Below are 20,730 nucleotides of genomic sequence, written 5' to 3' on the forward strand. Positions count from 1 at the left end.
GTTTACTTCACTCAGTAGAGGTATTAGTACTAGTAACATCGGTACTATAATGTTAACATTATTTTATGTATATTTTAGGATAAAGAAAATAAATATATTAATGTTACTAGAAATTAAGTTTTTAGTGGAAGAAATAAACAACACATAAATGTAAAATTCAGAAAGATGGAGAAAAAATTTTAATGTTAAATTTGAATGGGAAATTTTGAATATAAATTCATGATTTAAAAAAAACTTATTTTCTTGGTTTGTCCCTTAAAAAGGTCCTAGAAGTAATGACAGGCTAGTAGGTATGATGAGCAAGTTTAGCCCCAAGATTTTAGTTTATAAATAACAAAAAAAATCCTCATTCTAAGAAACCTGGGTTTCTTGGGGGAAATGACAGATTCCAGGTTTTGGGCAGAGAAGTTGAAGGTAAGCCTGGGGTAACTTGGCCTATTAGAAAGCCAGGATGTGCTCAAAGACTAATGGAGTCATGCTAAAAAGACACAGGTGCATCTTAAGAGGCTCCTACTGGTCAAATTTAGGATAATTCAGTTTCAAAAAGAAAAAAATTATAACTGATTATAAAGCACCACTTATACAAAACCTTTATGTCTACAGAGATTTAAAAAAGAGCACAGGGCTTTCCTGGTGGCTCAATGGTTAAGAATTCGCCTGCCAATTCAGGGGACACGGGTTTGAGCCCTGGTCCGGGAAAATCCCACATGCTGCGGAGCAACTAAACCCGTGCGCCACAACTACTGAGGCTGCTCTCTAGAGCCCACGAGCCTCAACTACTGAAGCCCACACACCTAGAGCTTGTGCTCTGTAATAAGAGAAGCCACCGCAATGAGAAGCCCACGCACCACAACGAAGAGTAGCCCTTGCTCACATCAACCAGAGAAAGCCCGCGCGCAGCAACGAAGACCCAACTCAGCCAAAAAAAAATTAAAAAAAAAAAAAAAAGAACACAAGAAAAAAAAGGCAAAATCTTCCTTACAGCAGAATGTCAGATAATAATCTAGGTGGTGGATACAGAGTGTTCACTTTATAGTCTTTCAACTTTTTATGTTCAAAAATTACAGGGGGAGGGCTTCCCTGGTGGCGCAGTGGTTGAGAATCTGCCTGCCAGTGCGGGGGACACGGGTTCGAGCCCTGGTCTGGGAGGATCCCGCATGCCGCGGAGCGACTGGGCCCGTGAGCCACAACTGCTGAGCCTGAGCGTCTGTAGCCTCTGCTCCGCAACAAGAGAGGCCGCGATGGTGAGAGGCCCGCACACCGTGATGAAGAGTGGCCCCCACTCGCCGCAACTGGAGAAAGCCCTCACACAGAAACGAAGACCCAACACAGCCAAAAATAAAAATAATAAATAAATAATAAATAAAAAACTTAAAAAAAAAATTACAGGGGGAAAAAATCAGTAACATTAAAAAAAAAAGTAAGTGGGGGACTGTTCTAAATTAAAAAGCTAAAAAGATAAACAAATACATTTGAAACCTTGATTCCATCTTGGTTTAAAAAACTGGTAACAGTGCCTGCCTCTGGACGGAGGGGGAGAGATAGGGCTGCCAATGGCACCAACAGTGTCTTCGTATGAATTAGAAAAAAGCACCTCCTCTGGGCTGCTAACCTCAGAAAGAGGGCCCTTCCCTCTTGGTCAAGGCAGCCAGCTCCCACTCGCACCCTTGCTGAGTTCTACAGTACAGAATATAATCTTTGAGGACAGAGGTTTAGTATCCACCTTTAACTACAATAATCTGTATTAATTAGCAAAAAATTTGATCAAGTTCAATACCTATTGCTCTTTACAAATTTACAACTGTTCCACCTCTGCATACTAGAAGGAGGTGAAAGAGTATAAGAGGAAAGAGACTTATTTTTCATTTTGTATTCTTTGGGACACTTTTATTTTTTAAAAAACATATTTATCATCTTTATAATGAAAACTAAACAAAACACTTCCATACCTTTCTCCAAATGGGCAGAGGGGCTACAGAATACTTTGTTACAAATATAGGGAAGAATATGTCTTTAACATCCTGACCAAAACATGGGTAGTATCAATGCTAAGAATTAACTAAACATTTTAATTCTGTAACCATGCATGATTCTACACAAGATCCAGAAAACAGTCTGTATACGACTAAAATTAGAACTCTTCTAATAGGATGATTCAAAAAGACATAATGCTAACTGAAGTAAGCCAGCCACAAAAGGACAAATATTGTGTGATTCCACTTACATGAGGTCTCTAGAGGAGCCAAATTCATAGAGACAGAAAGTAAAACAGCGGTTGGCACGTGCTCGGGAGAGGGAGTGGGGACAGGTTGAGTTCGAGAAGATGAAAAAGTTCTGGAGATGGATGGTGGTGATGGTTGTGCAAAGATGTAAATATACTTAATGCCACTGAACTGTACACTTACAAATGGTTAAAATGTTTTATGTATATTTTACCACAATAAAAAAAAAAGAAAGAAAAAACGCATGGTGGTATACTTACACATTCAAATCATAGTAATTTTTCAAATGAATTATTTCCTCAATATACCCATGTGCTACATCTGGAAATCTTACTTCCTAGAAGGGAATAAAAAACATTATTTATATTTCATTCCCTGGAATGGTTTCAAATTGCAATAAAAACCAGATGGCAAAAAGTACATAAAATGACTAAAGACTAGAAAAGGACTGTAAAGCAGTTTTGTGTCTGGCTTAAACCTTCACACAAGGTGCCCAGATTTATCTGTCTACATAGAATATGGAATTTAGAAAGGTACGTAGAGATCACCTGGTCCTCTGCCCCCATTCTGCATATCTATTCTATAGTCTTTCAATAAATATTGAACATCTCCGCCCAAGCAAAGGAAGTCTAAAGACGAATAAAACACTTTCTAGTGTATACCCTCAAGAAGCACACAATCTAGTAGACCAGATGAAAAAACCTGGGGGAAGAAGGGTTAAAAGACTGTTCCAAGGCAAACAGCAGCCCACAGAGCCCTGCATGACTTTCTAGGTCAGTGCTATCTAACAGAACTTGGTACAAAGATGGAAATGTTCTATTCTGTGCTTTCCAACACGGTAGCTGTTCAGCCCCATGTGGCTATTGAGCACTTAAAATATGACTGGTGCCACTAGAAATGAAATTTAAATTTTATTTAATTGTAAGACATTTAAATTTAAACAGCCAAATGAAGCTACTGTATTGGACAGTGTAGCTCTAGGTAATCTTATAAACCTGCTTTAAGGGTTTGAAGTTGGAGTTAACGCAATTCCTTTTTAAAAACTGCGGGGACTGCTCATATGACAGCATAAGGGCAACCATGATCTGCAGCTAGAATCCCAGAGGGCTTGCTGAGGGTTTAAGCATACATTCAGGAATCCTGATTCAATTTTCAAATCTTCAGTTTCTCTCCTTCTAGTCTACAAATCTAGGAAATTCAGAAAATGAAGTCCACACACACAAATAATACTTTTGCAATAAAAGGAAATTCAGTATACTTAGTGTGTATAATTATTTACATATCAAAATAAAACTTACTGTTTCTTTCACTAATAGTGCAATGAGTTCTTGGTCTACGTCAGAAGCTTCTTGCCCCCAAAGGTTTTCCAAATTGGGCTCCTGAGATCCTTGCAGTGGAAAGGCCGGACCTGGCTCTTCATCATCTATTGCTAACTGTTGGTCTTCAAGCTCTCCCAGAGGATGGGCAGGCTGAGGAGAAGAAGGGCCTGGAATCCCATCCTGCTGGGGTTCTGCTCTTGGAAAAGCCGGTCTTGGAAAAGCTGACCCTGAGGGTTCATGCTGATACAACAGTGGGCCCAGTTCTACTTCAGGCTGCCGCTCCTGAGGCACAACCTGGTTTGTTATCTCACGGGGCTGTTGGTTCAGAGACTGGAAGTAAGGATGGTCTAACCAGCAGTCTTCTTCGATGGCCTGGTCATCTAGGATATCAGCTGATTCTCCGAGGTTTGATAAAAGCTCTGTCTCTGAGTCTTCAGATGACTGGTTCTGAGTGTCCAAAGGATCACTTTCTGGAAAAAGAAGGCTACCTTCTTTCAGGATAATGATTTTCTGCTCTGCTCTGTGGTTGACAATGTCATTTGTTGCTTGGTTATGACTTGGTCCAGGCTTGGGTTCTCTTTCTGTTTGTCCACTTGGCTTAATGAATTCAGAAACTCCAGGAGGCCCAAGATCTAGAAATTCACCGTAGTTATCCTCAGAATTATCCTGTGCCCCAGAACCAAACAATGAGCTGTTACACACAGAAAAAAAGCCGTTCTTATCTGATTCAAAGGCTGCTCTAGACTTTTTAGGCCTTTCTTCTCCCCATCTTTTGAGATCTTGCCACTGGGCAGCTGGTTTGATGAGATTGGGTCGTGATGTCTGAGGTTTATTTGTCTAAGAAAAAATGAAATTTTAATAATAATTCAATTTTTTTCCTGTGTCTATACCTCCCTATGTACTTATATTGAGCTTCTGAGGTAGGACAGGAAAGAAACAAAAACAAAAGCACCCTCCCCCATGAGACCTATTCTTCACATTTATCTTAACACTGAAATTTGGTCACACTATAGTAACTGTAAGAATCAGAGCAGCCATTCATTGACTGACGCATGATTTATAGTTTGAATTATAATTTCACATGAGACCAGTAAAACAAAAATAACTGCATAGTAGAGAAAATAATGAAAGAATGACAACACAGTAGAGGAATGAGAAATGTTCAACAGACACACGAAAAGCAGCTAAATCTCATTAGTAATTCAGCAAAATGCAAATTAAAACAAGGTACCCCCTCCCAAGACTGGCAAACAATTTTTAGTTAGATAACTTTTTAGTTAGCATTGGTACACATGTGGGAAAACTCTCATACTATCATTCGTTGCTTGTGAATTTAGGAAAGCAATTTGGTATTACTTATTTTTTAAAAATGTATATTCTTATGATTTGTCAATATTGTTTTTCAGTATCTATTCTATAAACCCTTACGTATCCAAAGGAGGCATATTCACTGCCACACTGCTTGCAACATAAAAAGAAAAACACTGGAGACACTCTGAAGTTTGTTCCTAAGTGAATAGTTAAGTAAACTATTATTTATCTGCTCTACAAAATACTCTCCAACTCTCCACCCCTCCAAGAGGTAGCTCTATATGTAATGAAATGGAAACCTCACCAATAAACGTTATTACGTGAAGAAAAGTTACAAAACAATTCATACACAGACTGATTCTATTCTTTAAAAAAATCAAAACACAGACATAGACATACCATTTCTAAAAGCATACACACACACACACACGCACACGCGAATACATATGAATTCAAAGAAAAAGATCTGGAAGGACACATGCCAAACCAGTGACAACAGTTCCTCTGGGAAACCTCTGGGGCAGAAGGGGCTGGTGAAGACAGACTTCAGTTTTATCTGTATTGTTTCAATTTCTATAGAGAAGACAATCATATGTTATTTATAAATTTAAAAAGTGGAATGCCCAATTTTAAGGTAGCAGAATAAAGATGTCTCTGATCCTTCTCTTCTCTGAAATCACCCCAATCCAGAGAGGAGAATGAGACACAGAACTGAAAATCTTTGATAAAACCAGCAGACATCTGTGATCCCAAATCACAATATATATGAGAAGGAGCTGGTAAATGTAGTGAGGAAAGTCTAACCAGATTTTAAGAAAGGCAGAGAAAGCTTCAGAAAGGCTGAGTTTTCCAAAGTAGGTGGTGTGGCCTGGCGGGCAAAATCAACTCCTTGCTTGGAAGAATGGGAACCTCCACTCCATTTGGCAGCAAGGATGTTCTGAGGAGGTTAGACTGAATGAAGACACACGTCTCTGCTGGAGGTAGGCTGTCAGTGAGGCAGGAGGGAGAGAACTTTGAACTGGGCTGCTCTGAAACTGGCAGTATCTGCTAGCCAGTAAGAAAGAAAGAAGCATACGTGCATGTAAGCACACCTCCCCCACCCACCGCCACCCCAATGTCCTCTGTCATAGGAAGAATTCCTGCTAGCCAAGAATAGTGCCTGAGCCTTTCCCCAACATAAATGCCTGCAAAGAGCTGGTCCAGGAAAACTTCAAATGCATTCAAAGTTGAGTAGTGATAAAAAACAACCAGTACAGAAACTATATTAAGATACCTAACTATTGAAAAAAGAAGTGGTAAATGAGCAACACATATGATAAAATCAGTACTACACAGTGAATGAAATGAGAAAAGAGAGAAGCAAGAACACAAAGAAGTAATGAAACAATTAGCTATTCAATATAAATGTTCTAAATCATGGTTTTGTAGAAATAAGGTAACCATCAAATGTTGGGAGGGGAAATGGAGAAGCTGAGGGTCAAAAGATACACTTAAAGCTAATAAATCAACATATAAGGACATATGTAAGGACAGCAGTTGAAAGTATAAAAGTACTAGAAGAACTAAAAACAAACAAAAAAACCTAAGGATAAAAACCTTTCAAATTATCAGCAAGGACACATGCCCCCAATATAAATAAAATAAAACCTCAAAAATGCAGGGAATATAGTGAAAGATCATTTTTAAAAGCAATAAAAATATAAAGCATATTAAACACTATGAGAGAACTAATAAAAACAAAGTATAATGGTCACATTAATAAATATAAATTAGATCAATTCACCTATTTAATTTAAAAGTCTCTTCAAATAGAACCACTAGGCAAAACCCAACTATATCATCAACTACAGGCATACCTCAGAGATACTGCAGGTTTGGTTCCAGACCACTGCAATAAAGCGAGTATCCCAATAAAGCAAGTCTCATGAAGTTTTTGGTCTCCCAGTGCATAGAAAAGTTATGTTTACACTATACCATAGTCTATTAAGTGTGCAATGGCATTATGGTTAAAAAAAATGTACATATTTAATTTTTAAAAATGCTATTGGAAAAATGGTGCCAAAAGACTTGCTCAATGCTAGGTTGCTACAAACCTGCAATTTGTTAAAAAAAAAAAAAAAACAGCAATATCTGCAAAGCACAGTAAAAAGAGACATGCCTGTATACAATCAAGAGTTACTAGACCACTGTGATTCATAAAGCACATGGACAAAGACACCAAAGTGGATTTCTGATTCTAGTAATGGCATGCTAGATCATTCAGATCAACCCTTCTACTGAGTAAAAGCAGAAACCCTGGTCAAAATATCAAAGCAAAACCAAAACATCTACTTGAAGGCCTCAGGACCCAGGAGGAAGAAATCCAACAAAATAAGCTACTTTTCTTCTACAGATGCATTTGCCAATCCTAGACCTGAACGAAGAATGAGAAGATTGAACAAAACCTTTGGTATCTTTTTTGAGGAGCTAAGTGCACAAAATCGGAATTCAGAACTCACCATGGGGAGGAGTTCTGGTAAATCTCAAGCTCTAGGGTCATTCCTTGAAGGGTACACCACTGAAGTTAGGGTAAACTGGAAATATGCTGGACCTCCCAGAAGCTGAATCCTAGTTTCAATAGTTTAAATCCCTGGATCTGAGTTTCCTGGTCTCCCAAACCTTCTTTGAGAAACAAATATAGGCCTTCTTTGAAGAAAGATAACATCACCTAGAACCTCAAAATTTTCATATATAGTGATACTACTACTCAACAAAAAATAACCAGGCATATAAGAAGTTGATGCAACATAATAGAAAACCAAAACCAAGAGAAGTAATAGACAACAGAAACAAATCTACAGTGATTTCAAATAGTGAAGCTATCAGACATGGATTCTAAAATAACATGCTTAGCATGTTTAAGGAAATAAAAGACTAGATTGAAAGTTTCACCAGAGAACTAGAAACTGTTACAAAGAAAGAAAAAAAATAAAGTATCAAATGGAAATTCCAGAATGTAAAAATACAGTAACTGAGATCAGGAATCAATGGATCAGTGCACAGCATTTTAAATAAACACAGTTGAAAAGAAAAATTAGTGAACGGAAAGACAGGTCAGAAGAAAATAGCCAGAATAATGCATAGAGACACAAAATGATTGAAAATTAGATAAGAGAATAGGAGACATATAATACAGTGAAAAGGTTTTACCCAACTATGTAACTAAAGTTCTAGAAAAAGAGAGAGATAAGAAGCAATATCTGAAGATAAAATACAAAATTCAAGCAGAACAGCAGCTTGATTTCATTTCTGAAGATCTAAGCTGGATAATTAAAAAAAATCCAAACAGAGACCTAGATACAGCAATAGGAAGACTGCAGAAATCAAATACAAAGATAAAAATTTAAAGCAGCAGCACACACTGCTTTCAAAAGGAAAAAATAAGACTGACTGACTTTTCAACAGAAAAATGGAAGCCAGATGGATAAACAACAAGGTCCCACTGAACAGCACAGAGAACTATATCAATATCCTATGATAAACCATAATGGAAAAGAATATAAAAAATATATATATGTATAACTGAATCACTTTGCTGTATAGCAGTAATTAACACAACACTGTAAATCAACTATATTTCAATTAAATAAATAAATCAAAGAAAAAGAAAAATGGAAGCAAAAAATACTGGAATAGTATCTTCCTTGTGTTAAAAGAAAATAACTGCCACATTGAATTCTATACTCAATGAAAATATCGGACTTACTATAAAGAAAATCCTAAAGAGTGTTCTTTAGGTAGAGTAAAAATAATCTCTGTTTTAAGGCCAGAGATGCAGAAAGGAATGAAGACCAACATAAAAAGATAAGTATCTGGAGAAGGTAAAGTGATTACTGATTGTTTAAAACAATGTATACAGGGGCTTCCCTGGTGGCACAATGGTTAAGAATCCACCTGCCAATGCAGGGAACACGGGTTCGAGCCCTGGTCCGGGAAGATCCCACATGCCACAGAGCAACTAAGCCAGTGCGCCACAACTTCTGAGCCTGCGCTCTAGAGCCCGTGAGCCACAACTACTGAGCCCGTGTGCCACAACTACTGAGCCTGCACTCTAGAGCCCGTGCTCCGCAACAAGAGAAGCCACTGCAATGAGAAGCCCGCGCACTGCAATGAAGAGGAGCTCCCACTCTCCACAACTAGAGAAAGCCAGCGCACAGCAACGAAGACCCAATGCAGCCAAAAATAAATAAATAAAATAAATTTAAAAAAATGTATACAGAATTAAAATATATTAAAAAACCCAGTATTTAAGTTGGGAGGTGAACAAATAGAGTTAAAGTGTTTTAAAGTCTTTACAGGGCTTCCCTGGTGGCGCAGTGGTTGACAATCTGCCTGCCAATGCAGGGGACACGGGTTCGAGCCCTGGTCTGGGAAGATCCCACATGCCGCGGAGCAACTAGGCCCGTGAGCCACAATTACTGAGCCTGTGCGTCTGGAGCCTGTGCTCCGCAACAAGAGAGGCCGCGATAGTGAAAGGCCTGCGCACCGCGATGAAGAGTGGCCCCCACTTGCCACAACTAGAGAAAGCCCTCGCACAGAAACGAAGACCCAACACAGCCATAAATAAATAAATAAATTTAAAAAAAAAAGGTCTTTACAATCCTCAGAAAAAGTTTAAAACACTAATAAACATTAGTGCTGAGGCCTCTATGATGTGAGGAAGCCTGAACTAGCCTTTAAAATAGACCATATGGGGGGACTTCCCTGGCGGTCTAGTGGTTAGGACTTCGCACTTCCACTGTAGGAGTCGTGGGTTCGATCCCTAGTCGGGGAACTAAGATCCCGCATGCCACACGGTGTGGCCAAAAAAAAAAAAGGTTAAAATAGGTCATATGTAGTATTAGACATGATACCAAAACAAGTGACAAAGGAAAAAGATAAACTGAACTTCAAAGTTTAAAACTTTTGGGCTTAAAGGATACTATCAAAAAAGTAAAAAGACAATTCACAAAACTAGAAAAAGTATCCACAAATCAAGACATCTGATAAGGTACAGTATTCAGAATATATAAAGATTCAATAATAAGAAGACAACACACTTTAAAAATGAGCAAAGGGGGACTTCCCTGGTGGCACAGTGTTTAAGAATCCGCCAGCCAATTGAGGGGACAGGGGTTCGAGCTCTGGTCTGGGAAAATCCCATATGCCACAGAATAACTAAGCCCATGTGTCACAACTACTGAGCCTGCGTTCTAAAGCCTGCGAGCCACAACTACTGAGCCCACGTGCCACAACTACTGAAGCCCGCACGCCTAGAGCCCATGCTCCGCAACAAGAGAAGCCACCGCAATGAGAATCCCGCGCACGGCAACGAAGAGTAGCCCCCACACGATGCAAGTAGAGAAAGCCAGAGCACAGCAACGAAGACCCAATGCAACAAAAAATAAAATTAAAAAAACAAAACAAAACAAAAAAAACAAACCAGCAAAGGATCTGCATAGACATTTCTCCAAAGATATACAAATGGCCAATAAGCACATGAAAAGAGGCCAACATCATTAGCCATGGGGAAATGCAAATCAAAATCATAATGAGATACTGCTTCACAACCATGAAGTTGGCTATAATAAAAAAGATAGACAGCAATTATTGGTGAGAATATGGAGAAGTTGGAACACTCACACTGCTGGTAGGAATGTAAAATGGTGCTACTACTATGGAAAACAGTCTGGGAGAGTAAAATACAGAGTTACCTTGTGATCCAGCAATTCCATTCCTAGGTATATACCTGCTACGGTCTATACTCCCTCTGCCTCCAAATTCATATGTTGAAATCCTAATCACCAAAGGTAATGGCAGCAGTAGGGGGAGTATTTGGGAGGTGCTAAGTCATGAGGGTAGAACCCTCATGAATGGGATTAGTGCCTTTATAGAAGAGGCTCCAGGGAGATTCCTAGCTCCTTCCACCATGTGAGGACACAGTGAGAAAGTGTCAGCTATGAACCAGAAAGAGGACCTTTACACGATCATGCTGGAGTCTTGATCTTGAACTTCCCAGCCTGCAGATGTGTGAGCAATAAATTTCTGTTGTAAGCTACCCAGTCTGTGGTATTTTGTTATAGCAGCCCAAATGGACTAAGACAATACTCAAGAGAAACGAAAACACACGTCCACAGAAAAACTTCTACATGAATGTTCATAGCAGCATTATTCATTATTCATAATCACAAAAAAGTGGAAGCAACTCAAATGTCCATCAATTGATGAAAGGCTAAACAAGATGTGGTATATCCACACAATGGAATATTATTCAGCAATAGAAAGGAGTGAAGTACCGATTCATCCTACATCACAGATGACCTTGAAAACGTTATGATAAATGAAAGAAGTTGGTCACAAAGGACCAAATAGTATATGATTCTGTTCATATAAAATGTCTAGAATAGGCAAATCTATAGAGTCAGAAGTGGTTAGTAGTTCTTAGGACTGGGTGGAAGAGAAGAAGGGAGGAGGGAAGATAATGGTTAGCTCATCAAATCAAGAAAAAAGGCTAAAAAAACACAACTACACTAAAATAGAAAAGGAAAATGGAGGAACCATAGGTTCAGAGTAAGTAGCAAGAACAGGCTATTTTGTTTAACTCTATTAAATACATTAAAAAACGCTGAAGAAATAAATGATTTTCTAGAAAAATATCAGGGACCAAAACAGATACTGAAAGCAACAGAAATCTAGACATGTCAATCACCAAAGAAGCTGAAACAGTTTCAAAGAACCGTCCTCCATGAAAAGAAATAGCCCAGATGCCTTTAGAGTAAGTTCTACCAAATCTTTAAAGAACAGGTAACTCCAACATTATTTAAAATATTTTATCAGAGCACAGAAAAAGAAAGAAAACTTCTAGACTCTTCATGAAGTCAGAATAATGTTTATAAAAAATTTGTCAAGGACAGCCCAGGCACACACACACCCCTATGGGCCAATCTCACTCGTGAGATCTATGGAGAAAACCCTAAATAAAATCTTAGCAAATAGAATCTAACAGCACATTACCATCATATTGTAATACCATTACCAAGCAAAGTCTGTCCAGAGACAAAATAATTTACCACATTAACAGATTTTTAAAAAATCACATAATAATCTCCACAGATGCTGAGATTGAATTTGATAGACTTCTACATTTACTCATTAATAAAAACTTGAAATGAAGTAGATAGCTACTTCCTTAACATAATTTAAAAACGGTATCTCAAGCAAAAAGTCACCAACACACTTAAGAAGAAATATGAAAAAGTATTCCCATTTATGTTAGTGGCTATTTTTCTTATTTCTATTACCGCTATTACTTAAAAATTTTGAGGACTTATCACAATATAATTAGACAATTATAAAAACTGGAAAGGAAGAAACTGTAAGTATCATTTTTTACAGATGGACCAGATACCATTCCTTGGGTCAACTGAAAAATGACTACAGACAATAAAAACAAGCTGACTGATTATGAAATTAATATAAAAACCAACAGACTTTTAAATTAAAAAAAAACAAAGGTTAAAAAGGTACACAGAAGAAAAGATGTCATTTACAAAAGCAAGAGAAAAGATAAAATAACCAGGAACAAACTTAAAAATGTTTAAGATCGAACCGGGCGGGAGCTGCCAGCAGCCGGAGCAGCGCCGCCGGGAGCCGCTAGCCGCGAGCCCCAGCCGCCCCGCGCCCGCTCCCAATCTTGCCGGGTCTCCGTTCTGCCGCCAGCAACTGCAAGGAGGCGTCATGTAGCAGCAGCCGCAAACCCACCTCGGATTTGCAACTTTTTTTTTTTTTTCTTGGTGTGGCGGGGGGCGCGGCAAAATTCTATCTCCGCCCACGCTTTCTTGCCTATTCCCATTTGCAAGCTGCATCTGCCTCTAAGAAATTGAGGGGTTCAGGGTAGGGTGGGGAGCTGTAAATCAGAGTTGGACCTGCAGCACCCCCGCACCTAGAAGGCCACCATGACCGAGGAGAGCTCCGAGGTGCCCAGGGAGTTGATAGCATAAAGGATGTTATTGGCAGAAAGATAAAGATTGCATTGAAGAAGAAAGTAAAGTTGGAAGTGAAGGGAGACAAAGTTGAAAACAAAGTGTTGTCTGAGCCGCGTGGATGAAAGGCTCTTGGTGCTCCAGCCAGGCATCAGGGCTGTGCCTCTGAGGTGGGAGAGCCAACTTCAGGACACTGGTCCACAAGAGACCTCCCAGCTCCACGTAATACCAAACGGCGAAAACCTCTCAGAGATCTCCATCTCAACATCAAGACCCAGCTTCACTCAACGACCAGCAAGCTACAGTGCTGGACACCCTATGCCAAACAACTAGCAAGACAGGAACACAGCCCCATCCATTAGCAGAGAGGCTGCCTAAAAACATAATAAGGCCACAGACACCCCAAAACACACCACCAGACGTGGACGTGCCCACCAGAAAGACAAGATCCAACCTCATCCACCAGAACACAGGCACTAGTCCCCTCCACCAGGAAGCCTACACAAGCGACTGAACCAACCTTAGCCACTGGGGACAGATACCAAAAACAACGGGAACTACGAACCTGCAGCCTGTGAAAAGGAGACCCCAAACACAGTAAGATAAGCAAAATGAGAAGACAAAAAAACACACAGCAGGTGAAGGAGCAGGGTCAAAACACACCAGACCTAACAAATGAAGAGGAAATAGGCAGTCTACCTGAAAAAGAATTCAGAATAATGATAGTAAAGATGATCCAAAATCTTGGAAATAGAATAGACAAAATGCAAGAAACATTTAACAAGGACGTAGAAGAACTAAAGAGGAACCAAGCAATGATGAAAAACACAATAAATGAAATTAAAAATACTCTAGACGGGATCAATAGCAGAATAACTGAGGCAGAAGAACGGATAAGTGACCTGGAAGACAGAATGGTGGAATTCACTGCTGCGGAACAGAATAAAGAAAAAAGAATGAAAAGAACTGAGGACAGTCTCAGAGACCTCTGGGACAACATTAAACGCACCAACATTCAAATTATAGGGGTCCCAGAAGAAGAAGAGAAAAAGAAAGGGACTGAGAAAATATTTGAAGAGATTATTGAAAACTTGAGTTGAAAACTTCCCTAATATGGGAAAGGAAATAGTTAATCAAGTCCTGGAAGCACAGAGAGTCCCATACAGGATAAATCCAAGGAGAAACACGCCAAGACACATATTAATCAAACTATCAAAAATTAAATATAAAGAAAACATATTGGGCTTCCCTGGTGGCGCAGTGGTTGAGAACCTGCCTGCTAATGCAGGGGACGCGGGTTCGGGCCCTGGCCTGGGAAGATCCCGCGTGCCGCGGAGCGGCTGGGCCCGTGAGCCACGGTTGCTGAGCCTGCGCGTCTGGAGCCTGTGCTCCGCGGCGGGAGGGGCCGCGGTGGTGAGAGGCCTGCGCAGCGCGATGAAGAGTGGCCCCCACTTGCCACGGCTAGAGGGGGCCCTCGCACAGAAGCGAAGACCCAGCACAGCCAAAAATAAAAAAAAAAAAAAAAAAAAAAAAAGAAAACATATTAAAAGCAGCAAGGGAAAAACAACAAATAACACACAAGGGAATCCCCATAAGGTTAACAGCTGATCTTTCAGCAGAAACTCTGCAAGCCAGAAGGGAGTGGCAGGATATACTTAAAGTGATGAAGGAGAAAAACCTACAACCAAGGTTACTCTACCCAGCAAGGATCTCATTCAGATTTGATGGAGAAATTAAAACCTTTAGAGACAAGCAAAAGCTGAGAGAGTTCAGCACCACCAAACCAGCTTTACAACAAATGCTAAAGGAACTTCTCTAGGCAAGAAACACAAGAGAAGGAAAACACCTACAATAACAAACCCAAAATATTTAAGAAAATGGGAATAGGAACATACATATCGATAATTACCTTAAATGTAAATGGATTAAATGCTCCCACCAAAAGACACAGGCTGGCTGAATGGATACAAAAACAAGACCCGTATATATGCTGTCTACAAGAGACCCACTTCAGACCTAGAGACACTTACAGACTGAAAGTGAGGGGATGGAAAAAGATATTCCATGCAAATGGAAATCAAAAGAAAGCTGGAGTAGCAATTCTCATATCAGACAAAATAGACTTTAAAATAAAGACTATTACAAGAAACAAAGAAGGACACTATATAATGATCAAGGGATCGATCCAAGAGGAAGATATAACAATTGTAAATATTTATGCACCCAACATAGGAGCACCTCAATACATAAGGCAAATACTAACAGCCATAAAAGGGGAAATCGACAGCAACACAATCATAGTAGGGGACTTTAACACCCCACTTTCACCAATGGACAGATCATCCAAAATGAAAATAAATAAGGAAACACAAGCTTTAAATGATACATTAAACAAGATGGACTTAATTGATATTTATAGGACATTCCACCCAAAAACAACAGAATACACATTTTTCTCAAGTGCTCATGGAACATTCTCCAGGATAGATCATATCTTGGGTCACAAATCAAGCCTTGGTAAATTTAAGAAAATTGAAATCGTATCAAGTATCTTTTCCAACCACAACGCTATGAGACTAGATATCAATTACAGGAAAAGATCTGTAAAAAATACAAACACATGGAGGCTACACAATACACTACTTAATAACAAAGTGATCACTGAAGAAATCAAAGGGGAAATCAAAAAATACCTAGAAACAAATGACAATGGAGACACGATGACCCAAAACCTATGGGATGCAGCAAAAGCAGTGCTAAGAGGGAAGTTTATAGCAATACAAGCCTACATCAAGAAACAGGAAACATCTCGAATAAACAACCTAACCTTGCACCTAAAGCAATTAGAGAAAGAAGAGCAAAAAAACCCCAAAGCTAGCAGAAGGAAAGAAATCATAAAGATCAGATCAGAAATAAATGAAAAAGAAATGAAGGAAACAATAGCAAAAATCAATGAAAGTAAAAGCTGGTTCTTTGAGAAGATAAACAAAATTGATAAACCATTAGCCAGACTCATCAAGAGAAAACGGGAGAAGACTCAAATCAATAGAATTAGAAATGAAAAAGGAGAAGTAACCACTGACACTGCAGAAATACAAACGATCATGAGAGATTACTACAAGCAACTCTATGCCAATAAAATGGACAACCTGGAAGAAATGGACAGATTCTTAGAAATGCACAACCTACCGAGACTGAACCAGGAAGAAATAGAAAATATGAACAGACCAATCACAAGCACTGAAATTGAAACTGTGATTAAAAATCTTCCAACAAACAAAAGCCCAGGACCAGATGGCTTCACAGGCGAATTCTATCAAACATTTAGAGAAGAGCTAACACTTATCCTTCTCAAACTCTTCCAAAATATTGCAGAGGGAGGAACACTCCCCAACTCATTCTACGAGGCCACCATCACCCTGATACCAAAACCAGACAAAGATGTCACAAAGAAAGAAAACTACAGGCCAATATCACTGATGAACATACATGCAAAAATCCTCAACAAAATACTAGCAAACAGAATCCAACAGCACATTAAAAGGATCATACACCATGATCAAGTGGGGTTTATCCCAGGAATGCAAGGATTCTTCAATATACGCAAATCAATCAACGTGATACATCATATTAACAAATTGAAGGAGAAAAACCATATGATCATATCAATAGATGCAGAGAAAGCTTTCGACAAAATTCAACACCCATTTATGATAAAAGCCCTGCAGAAAGTAGGCGTAGAGGGAACTTTCCTCAACATAATAAAGGCCATATATGACAAACCCACAGCCAACATTGTCCTCAATGGTGAAAAACTGAAACCATTTCCACTAAGATCAGGAACAAAACAAGGTTGCCCACTCTCACCACTATTATTCAACATAGTTTTGGAAGTGTTAGCCACAGCAATCAGAGAAGAAAAAGAAATAAAAGGAATCGAAATCGGAAAAGAAGAAGTAAAGCTGTCACTGTTTGCAGATGACATGATACTATACACAGAGAATCCTAAAACTGCTACCAGAAAACTACTAGAGCTAATCAATGAATTTGGTAAAGTAGCAGGATACAAAATTAATGCACAGAAATCTCTTGCATTCCTATATACTAATGATGAAAAATCTGAAAGTGAAATTAAGAAAACACTCCCGTTTACCATTGCAACAAAAAGAATAAAATATCTAGGAATAAACCTACCTAAGGAGACAAAAGACCTGTATGCAGAAAATTATAGGACACTGATGAAAGAAATTAAAGATGATACAAATAGATGGAGAGATATACCATGTTCTTGGATTGGAAGAATCAACATTGTGAAAATGACTCTACTACCCAAAGCAATCTACAGATTCAATGCAATCTCTATCAAACTACCACTGGCAGTTTTCACAGAACTAGAACAAAAAATTTCACAATTTGTATGGAGACACAAAAGACCCTGAATAGCCAAAGCAATCTTGAGAACGAAAAATGGAGCTGGAGGAATCAGGCTCCCTGACTTCAGACTATATTACAAAGCTACAGTAATCAAGACAGTTTGGTACTGGCACAAAAACAGAAATATAGATCAATGGAACAGGATAGAAAGCCCAGAGATAAACCCACGTACATATGGTCACCTTATCTTTGATAAAGGAGGCAAGCATATACAGTGGAGAAAAGACAGCCTCTTCAATAAGTGGTGCTGGGAAAACTGGACAGCTACATGTAAAAGTATGAAATTAGAACACTCCCTGACACCATACACAAAAATAAACTCAAAATGGATTAAAGACCTAAGTGTAAAGCCAGACACTATCAAACTCTTAGAGGAAAACATAGGCAGAACACGCTATGACATACATCACAGCAAGATCCTTTTTGACCCACCTCCTAGAGAAATGGAAATAAAAACACAAATAAACAAATGGGACCTATTGAAACTTAAAAGCTTTTGCACAGCAAAGGAAACCATAACAAGACAAAAAGACAACCTCAGAATGGGAGAAAATATTTGCAAATGAAGCAACTGACAAAGGATTAATCTCCAAGATTTACAAGCAGCTCATGCAGCTCAATAACAAAAAAACAAACAACCCAATCAAAAAATGGGCAGAAGACCTAAATAGACATTTCTCCAAAGAAGATATACAGATGGCCAACAGACACATGAAAGAATGCTCAACATCATTAATCATTAGAGAAATGCAAATCAAAACTACAATGAGGTATCATCTCACACCGGTCAGAATGGCCATCATCAAAAAATCTAGAAACAATAAATGCTGGAGAGGGTGTGGAGAAAAGGGAACACTCTTGCACTGTTGGTGGGAATGTAAATTGATACAGCCACTATGGAGAACAGTATGGAGGTTCCTTAAAAAACTAAAAATAGAACTACCATACGACCCAGCAATCCCACTACTGGGCATATACCCTGAGAAAACCATAATTCAAAAAGAGTCATGTACCCCAATGTTCATTGCAGCTCTATTTACAATAGCCAGGACATGAAAGCAACCTAAGTGTCCATCATCGGATGAAGGGATAAAGAAGATGTGGCACATATACACAATGGAATATTACTCAGCCATAAAAAGAAATGAAATGGAGGTATTTGTAATGAGGTGGATGGAGTTACAGTCTGTCATACAGAGTGAAGTAAGTCAGAAAGAGAAAAAAAGCAAATACAGTATGCTAACACATATACATGGAATCTAAGGGAAAAAAAAAAGGTCATGAAGAACCTAGTGGCAAGATGGGAATAAAGACACAGACCTACTAGAGAATGGACTTGAGGACATGGGGAGGGGGAAGGGTAAGTTGGGATGAGGTGAGAGAGTGGCATGGACATATATACACTACCAAATGTAAAATAGATAGCTAGTGGGAAGCAGCTACATAGCACAGGGAGATCAGCTCGGTGCTTTGTGACCGCCTTGGGGGGTGGGATGGGGAGGGTGGGAGGGAGGGAGATGCGGGAGGGAGGAGATATGGGAACGTGTGTATATGTGTAGCTGATTCACTTTGTTATAAAGCAGAAACTAACACACCATTGTGAAGCAATTATACTTCAATAAAGATGTTTAAAAAAAAAAAGTTTAAGATCTATAGTAAGAAAAATTCAAAATGCTCTGGCTGAGGAATATAAAAGAAGGTTAGACTGAAAGACAAAACTTGTTCTTAGTTAGAAAGGGTCAATATTATAAAAATTGTTCTATAACAATAAAATATGTTTTAAATTAAACAATCTACCTATCTTTTGAAATTAGAAAAGCTGATCTTAAAATTTGCATTAAAATATAAGCACAAAATATCCTGGATGAGTCTGAAAAATGTAGAGTAATAAGGGGAGATGGGCACTACCTGATATTAAGATACATCATAAGGACACAGTAATTACAACACTGTGGACTAGTACATAAAGAGTCAAAGCAATAGTGCAGAAGTTAAGTTCAGAAATAGACCAAAACATATGGTTTCTGACTTCTAAGCTAAGGGGACATCAGGGTATAAAAGAGGCTGTTCTCAGAAATGTAGAACAAGTGCAAACAAGTAGTGCTGCAAGTGTAGCACAAGAGGTGCTCTCAGCTGTTCTACAAGGCCCCTACCCACTACTGAGTGGCTGAAGAATCAGATTATTAACTTGCAATATGCCTCATCACGGTAAGTTTTAGAAAACTCACTTCCGCCAGGATGACATCATCATCCAGGTCCTCTTCATCATGCTGCTGAGGAGCTGGGGTGACCAGCATTGGAACCCCTTCCTCATCAGAGGAGTCAGATATGGTGATGGGTCCATCTCTGAGACTGATCCAGTCTAAAAGTAGGCAGAGAACACTGTTAGGAGGAGGTGGGCATAATCACATTGTCCTTTAATTCAACTTTGGCATGAAAAGGGTCAAGCCTAAAGCCAAGTTTACAGCTATTGGAGTGTTAACTTATTTCCTCAAGCAGCACATGCACCCAAGCATTAAAATGAGCCATTTTTCCATGCTGATCTTTGCCAATAATTCATTTTGGGAATCACCAGAGAAAACCTGACAATTATTATGCTCAAGATTATCAACTTTTTCTTATACTAGACTGGAGGAATCTGTTGATAAAATCTTGACTGCTCATTTCTTAAAAGTGAAATCATGGCCTCCCATCTCACCTCTATTCTTCCAAAGGAATACAAAACACTGCTTTATTCAAACTGATAGGTCTGAAAAAACTTTCACTCAGAAACAGTAAAATTTTCACTTAATATTTAAAATATTAAAATTTGCTCACCTTAGACACAAACCTTAAGTATCACTTACGCAAACATATTTCAGTGTTTTAGTCAAACACCCATTTATCATCTATGACAATAAGCACTTTAACTTTCCTGTTTCCTTTTAAATATAACTAGAGTTAAACTAACCATCTATTGATAGATGTAATAATTCTGTTAAAGGTCTCCAAGTCCTTTTATTCATTTGAAGACAAAGCACGTTTGATATGAATTACTGGATAACACAAATTAATAATTCCTCCATTAAAACTCTAATATTTTTCTCAAGGTTAATGCCTCATGTATTTTTATGTTACCTAACAATTTGAAAAGCAATATAAAACCAATTATCTCATTTCATTCCTGTAACAGGGCTGTGGTAATGCCAAGATAGTAGTTTAAAACAGGTACATCCATGGGATCTAAGGTCAGACTGCCTGGATTCCAGTCTCAGCTCTACCACATACTAGCTATACGATGCCATTATTTACTTCTTTAGGCATCCACTTCCTCAACATTAAAGAAAGGCTAACAACACTGCCTACTTCAAATAGCTGTATTACCTAAAATGCTTGTTTATTATAGTACTTGACACACAGTGAAGTTGCCTGATTTTAAGTCCAATGCTACCTACACAGAAACAA

The 20,730-nt window shown here is 38.7% G+C and overlaps 1 protein-coding gene across 4 annotated transcripts in view; it reads right to left on the bottom strand.

The window, feature by feature from the left end:
- RNF216 (ring finger protein 216) overlaps nt 1-20,730 on the bottom strand; it is a 190,417-nt gene that overhangs the window by 138,531 nt on the left and 31,156 nt on the right. For 3 of the 4 annotated variants that reach the window (XM_007186761.2, XM_057529320.1, XM_007186764.2), the window contains exons 3-5: nt 19,515-19,648; nt 3,521-4,378; nt 2,483-2,559 (exon numbers count right to left, since the gene is read on the bottom strand). In XM_007186761.2, coding sequence (XP_007186823.1) covers nt 2,483-2,559; nt 3,521-4,378; nt 19,515-19,648 — 1,069 coding nt within the window. The remainder of the gene's footprint in view (nt 1-2,482; nt 2,560-3,520; nt 4,379-19,514; nt 19,649-20,730) is intronic. The other variant, XM_007186763.2, reaches the window with a different exon arrangement.

Source organism: Balaenoptera acutorostrata, chromosome 15 (genome assembly GCF_949987535.1).
Source record: "Balaenoptera acutorostrata chromosome 15, mBalAcu1.1, whole genome shotgun sequence".
NCBI lineage: Eukaryota > Metazoa > Chordata > Mammalia > Artiodactyla > Balaenopteridae > Balaenoptera > Balaenoptera acutorostrata.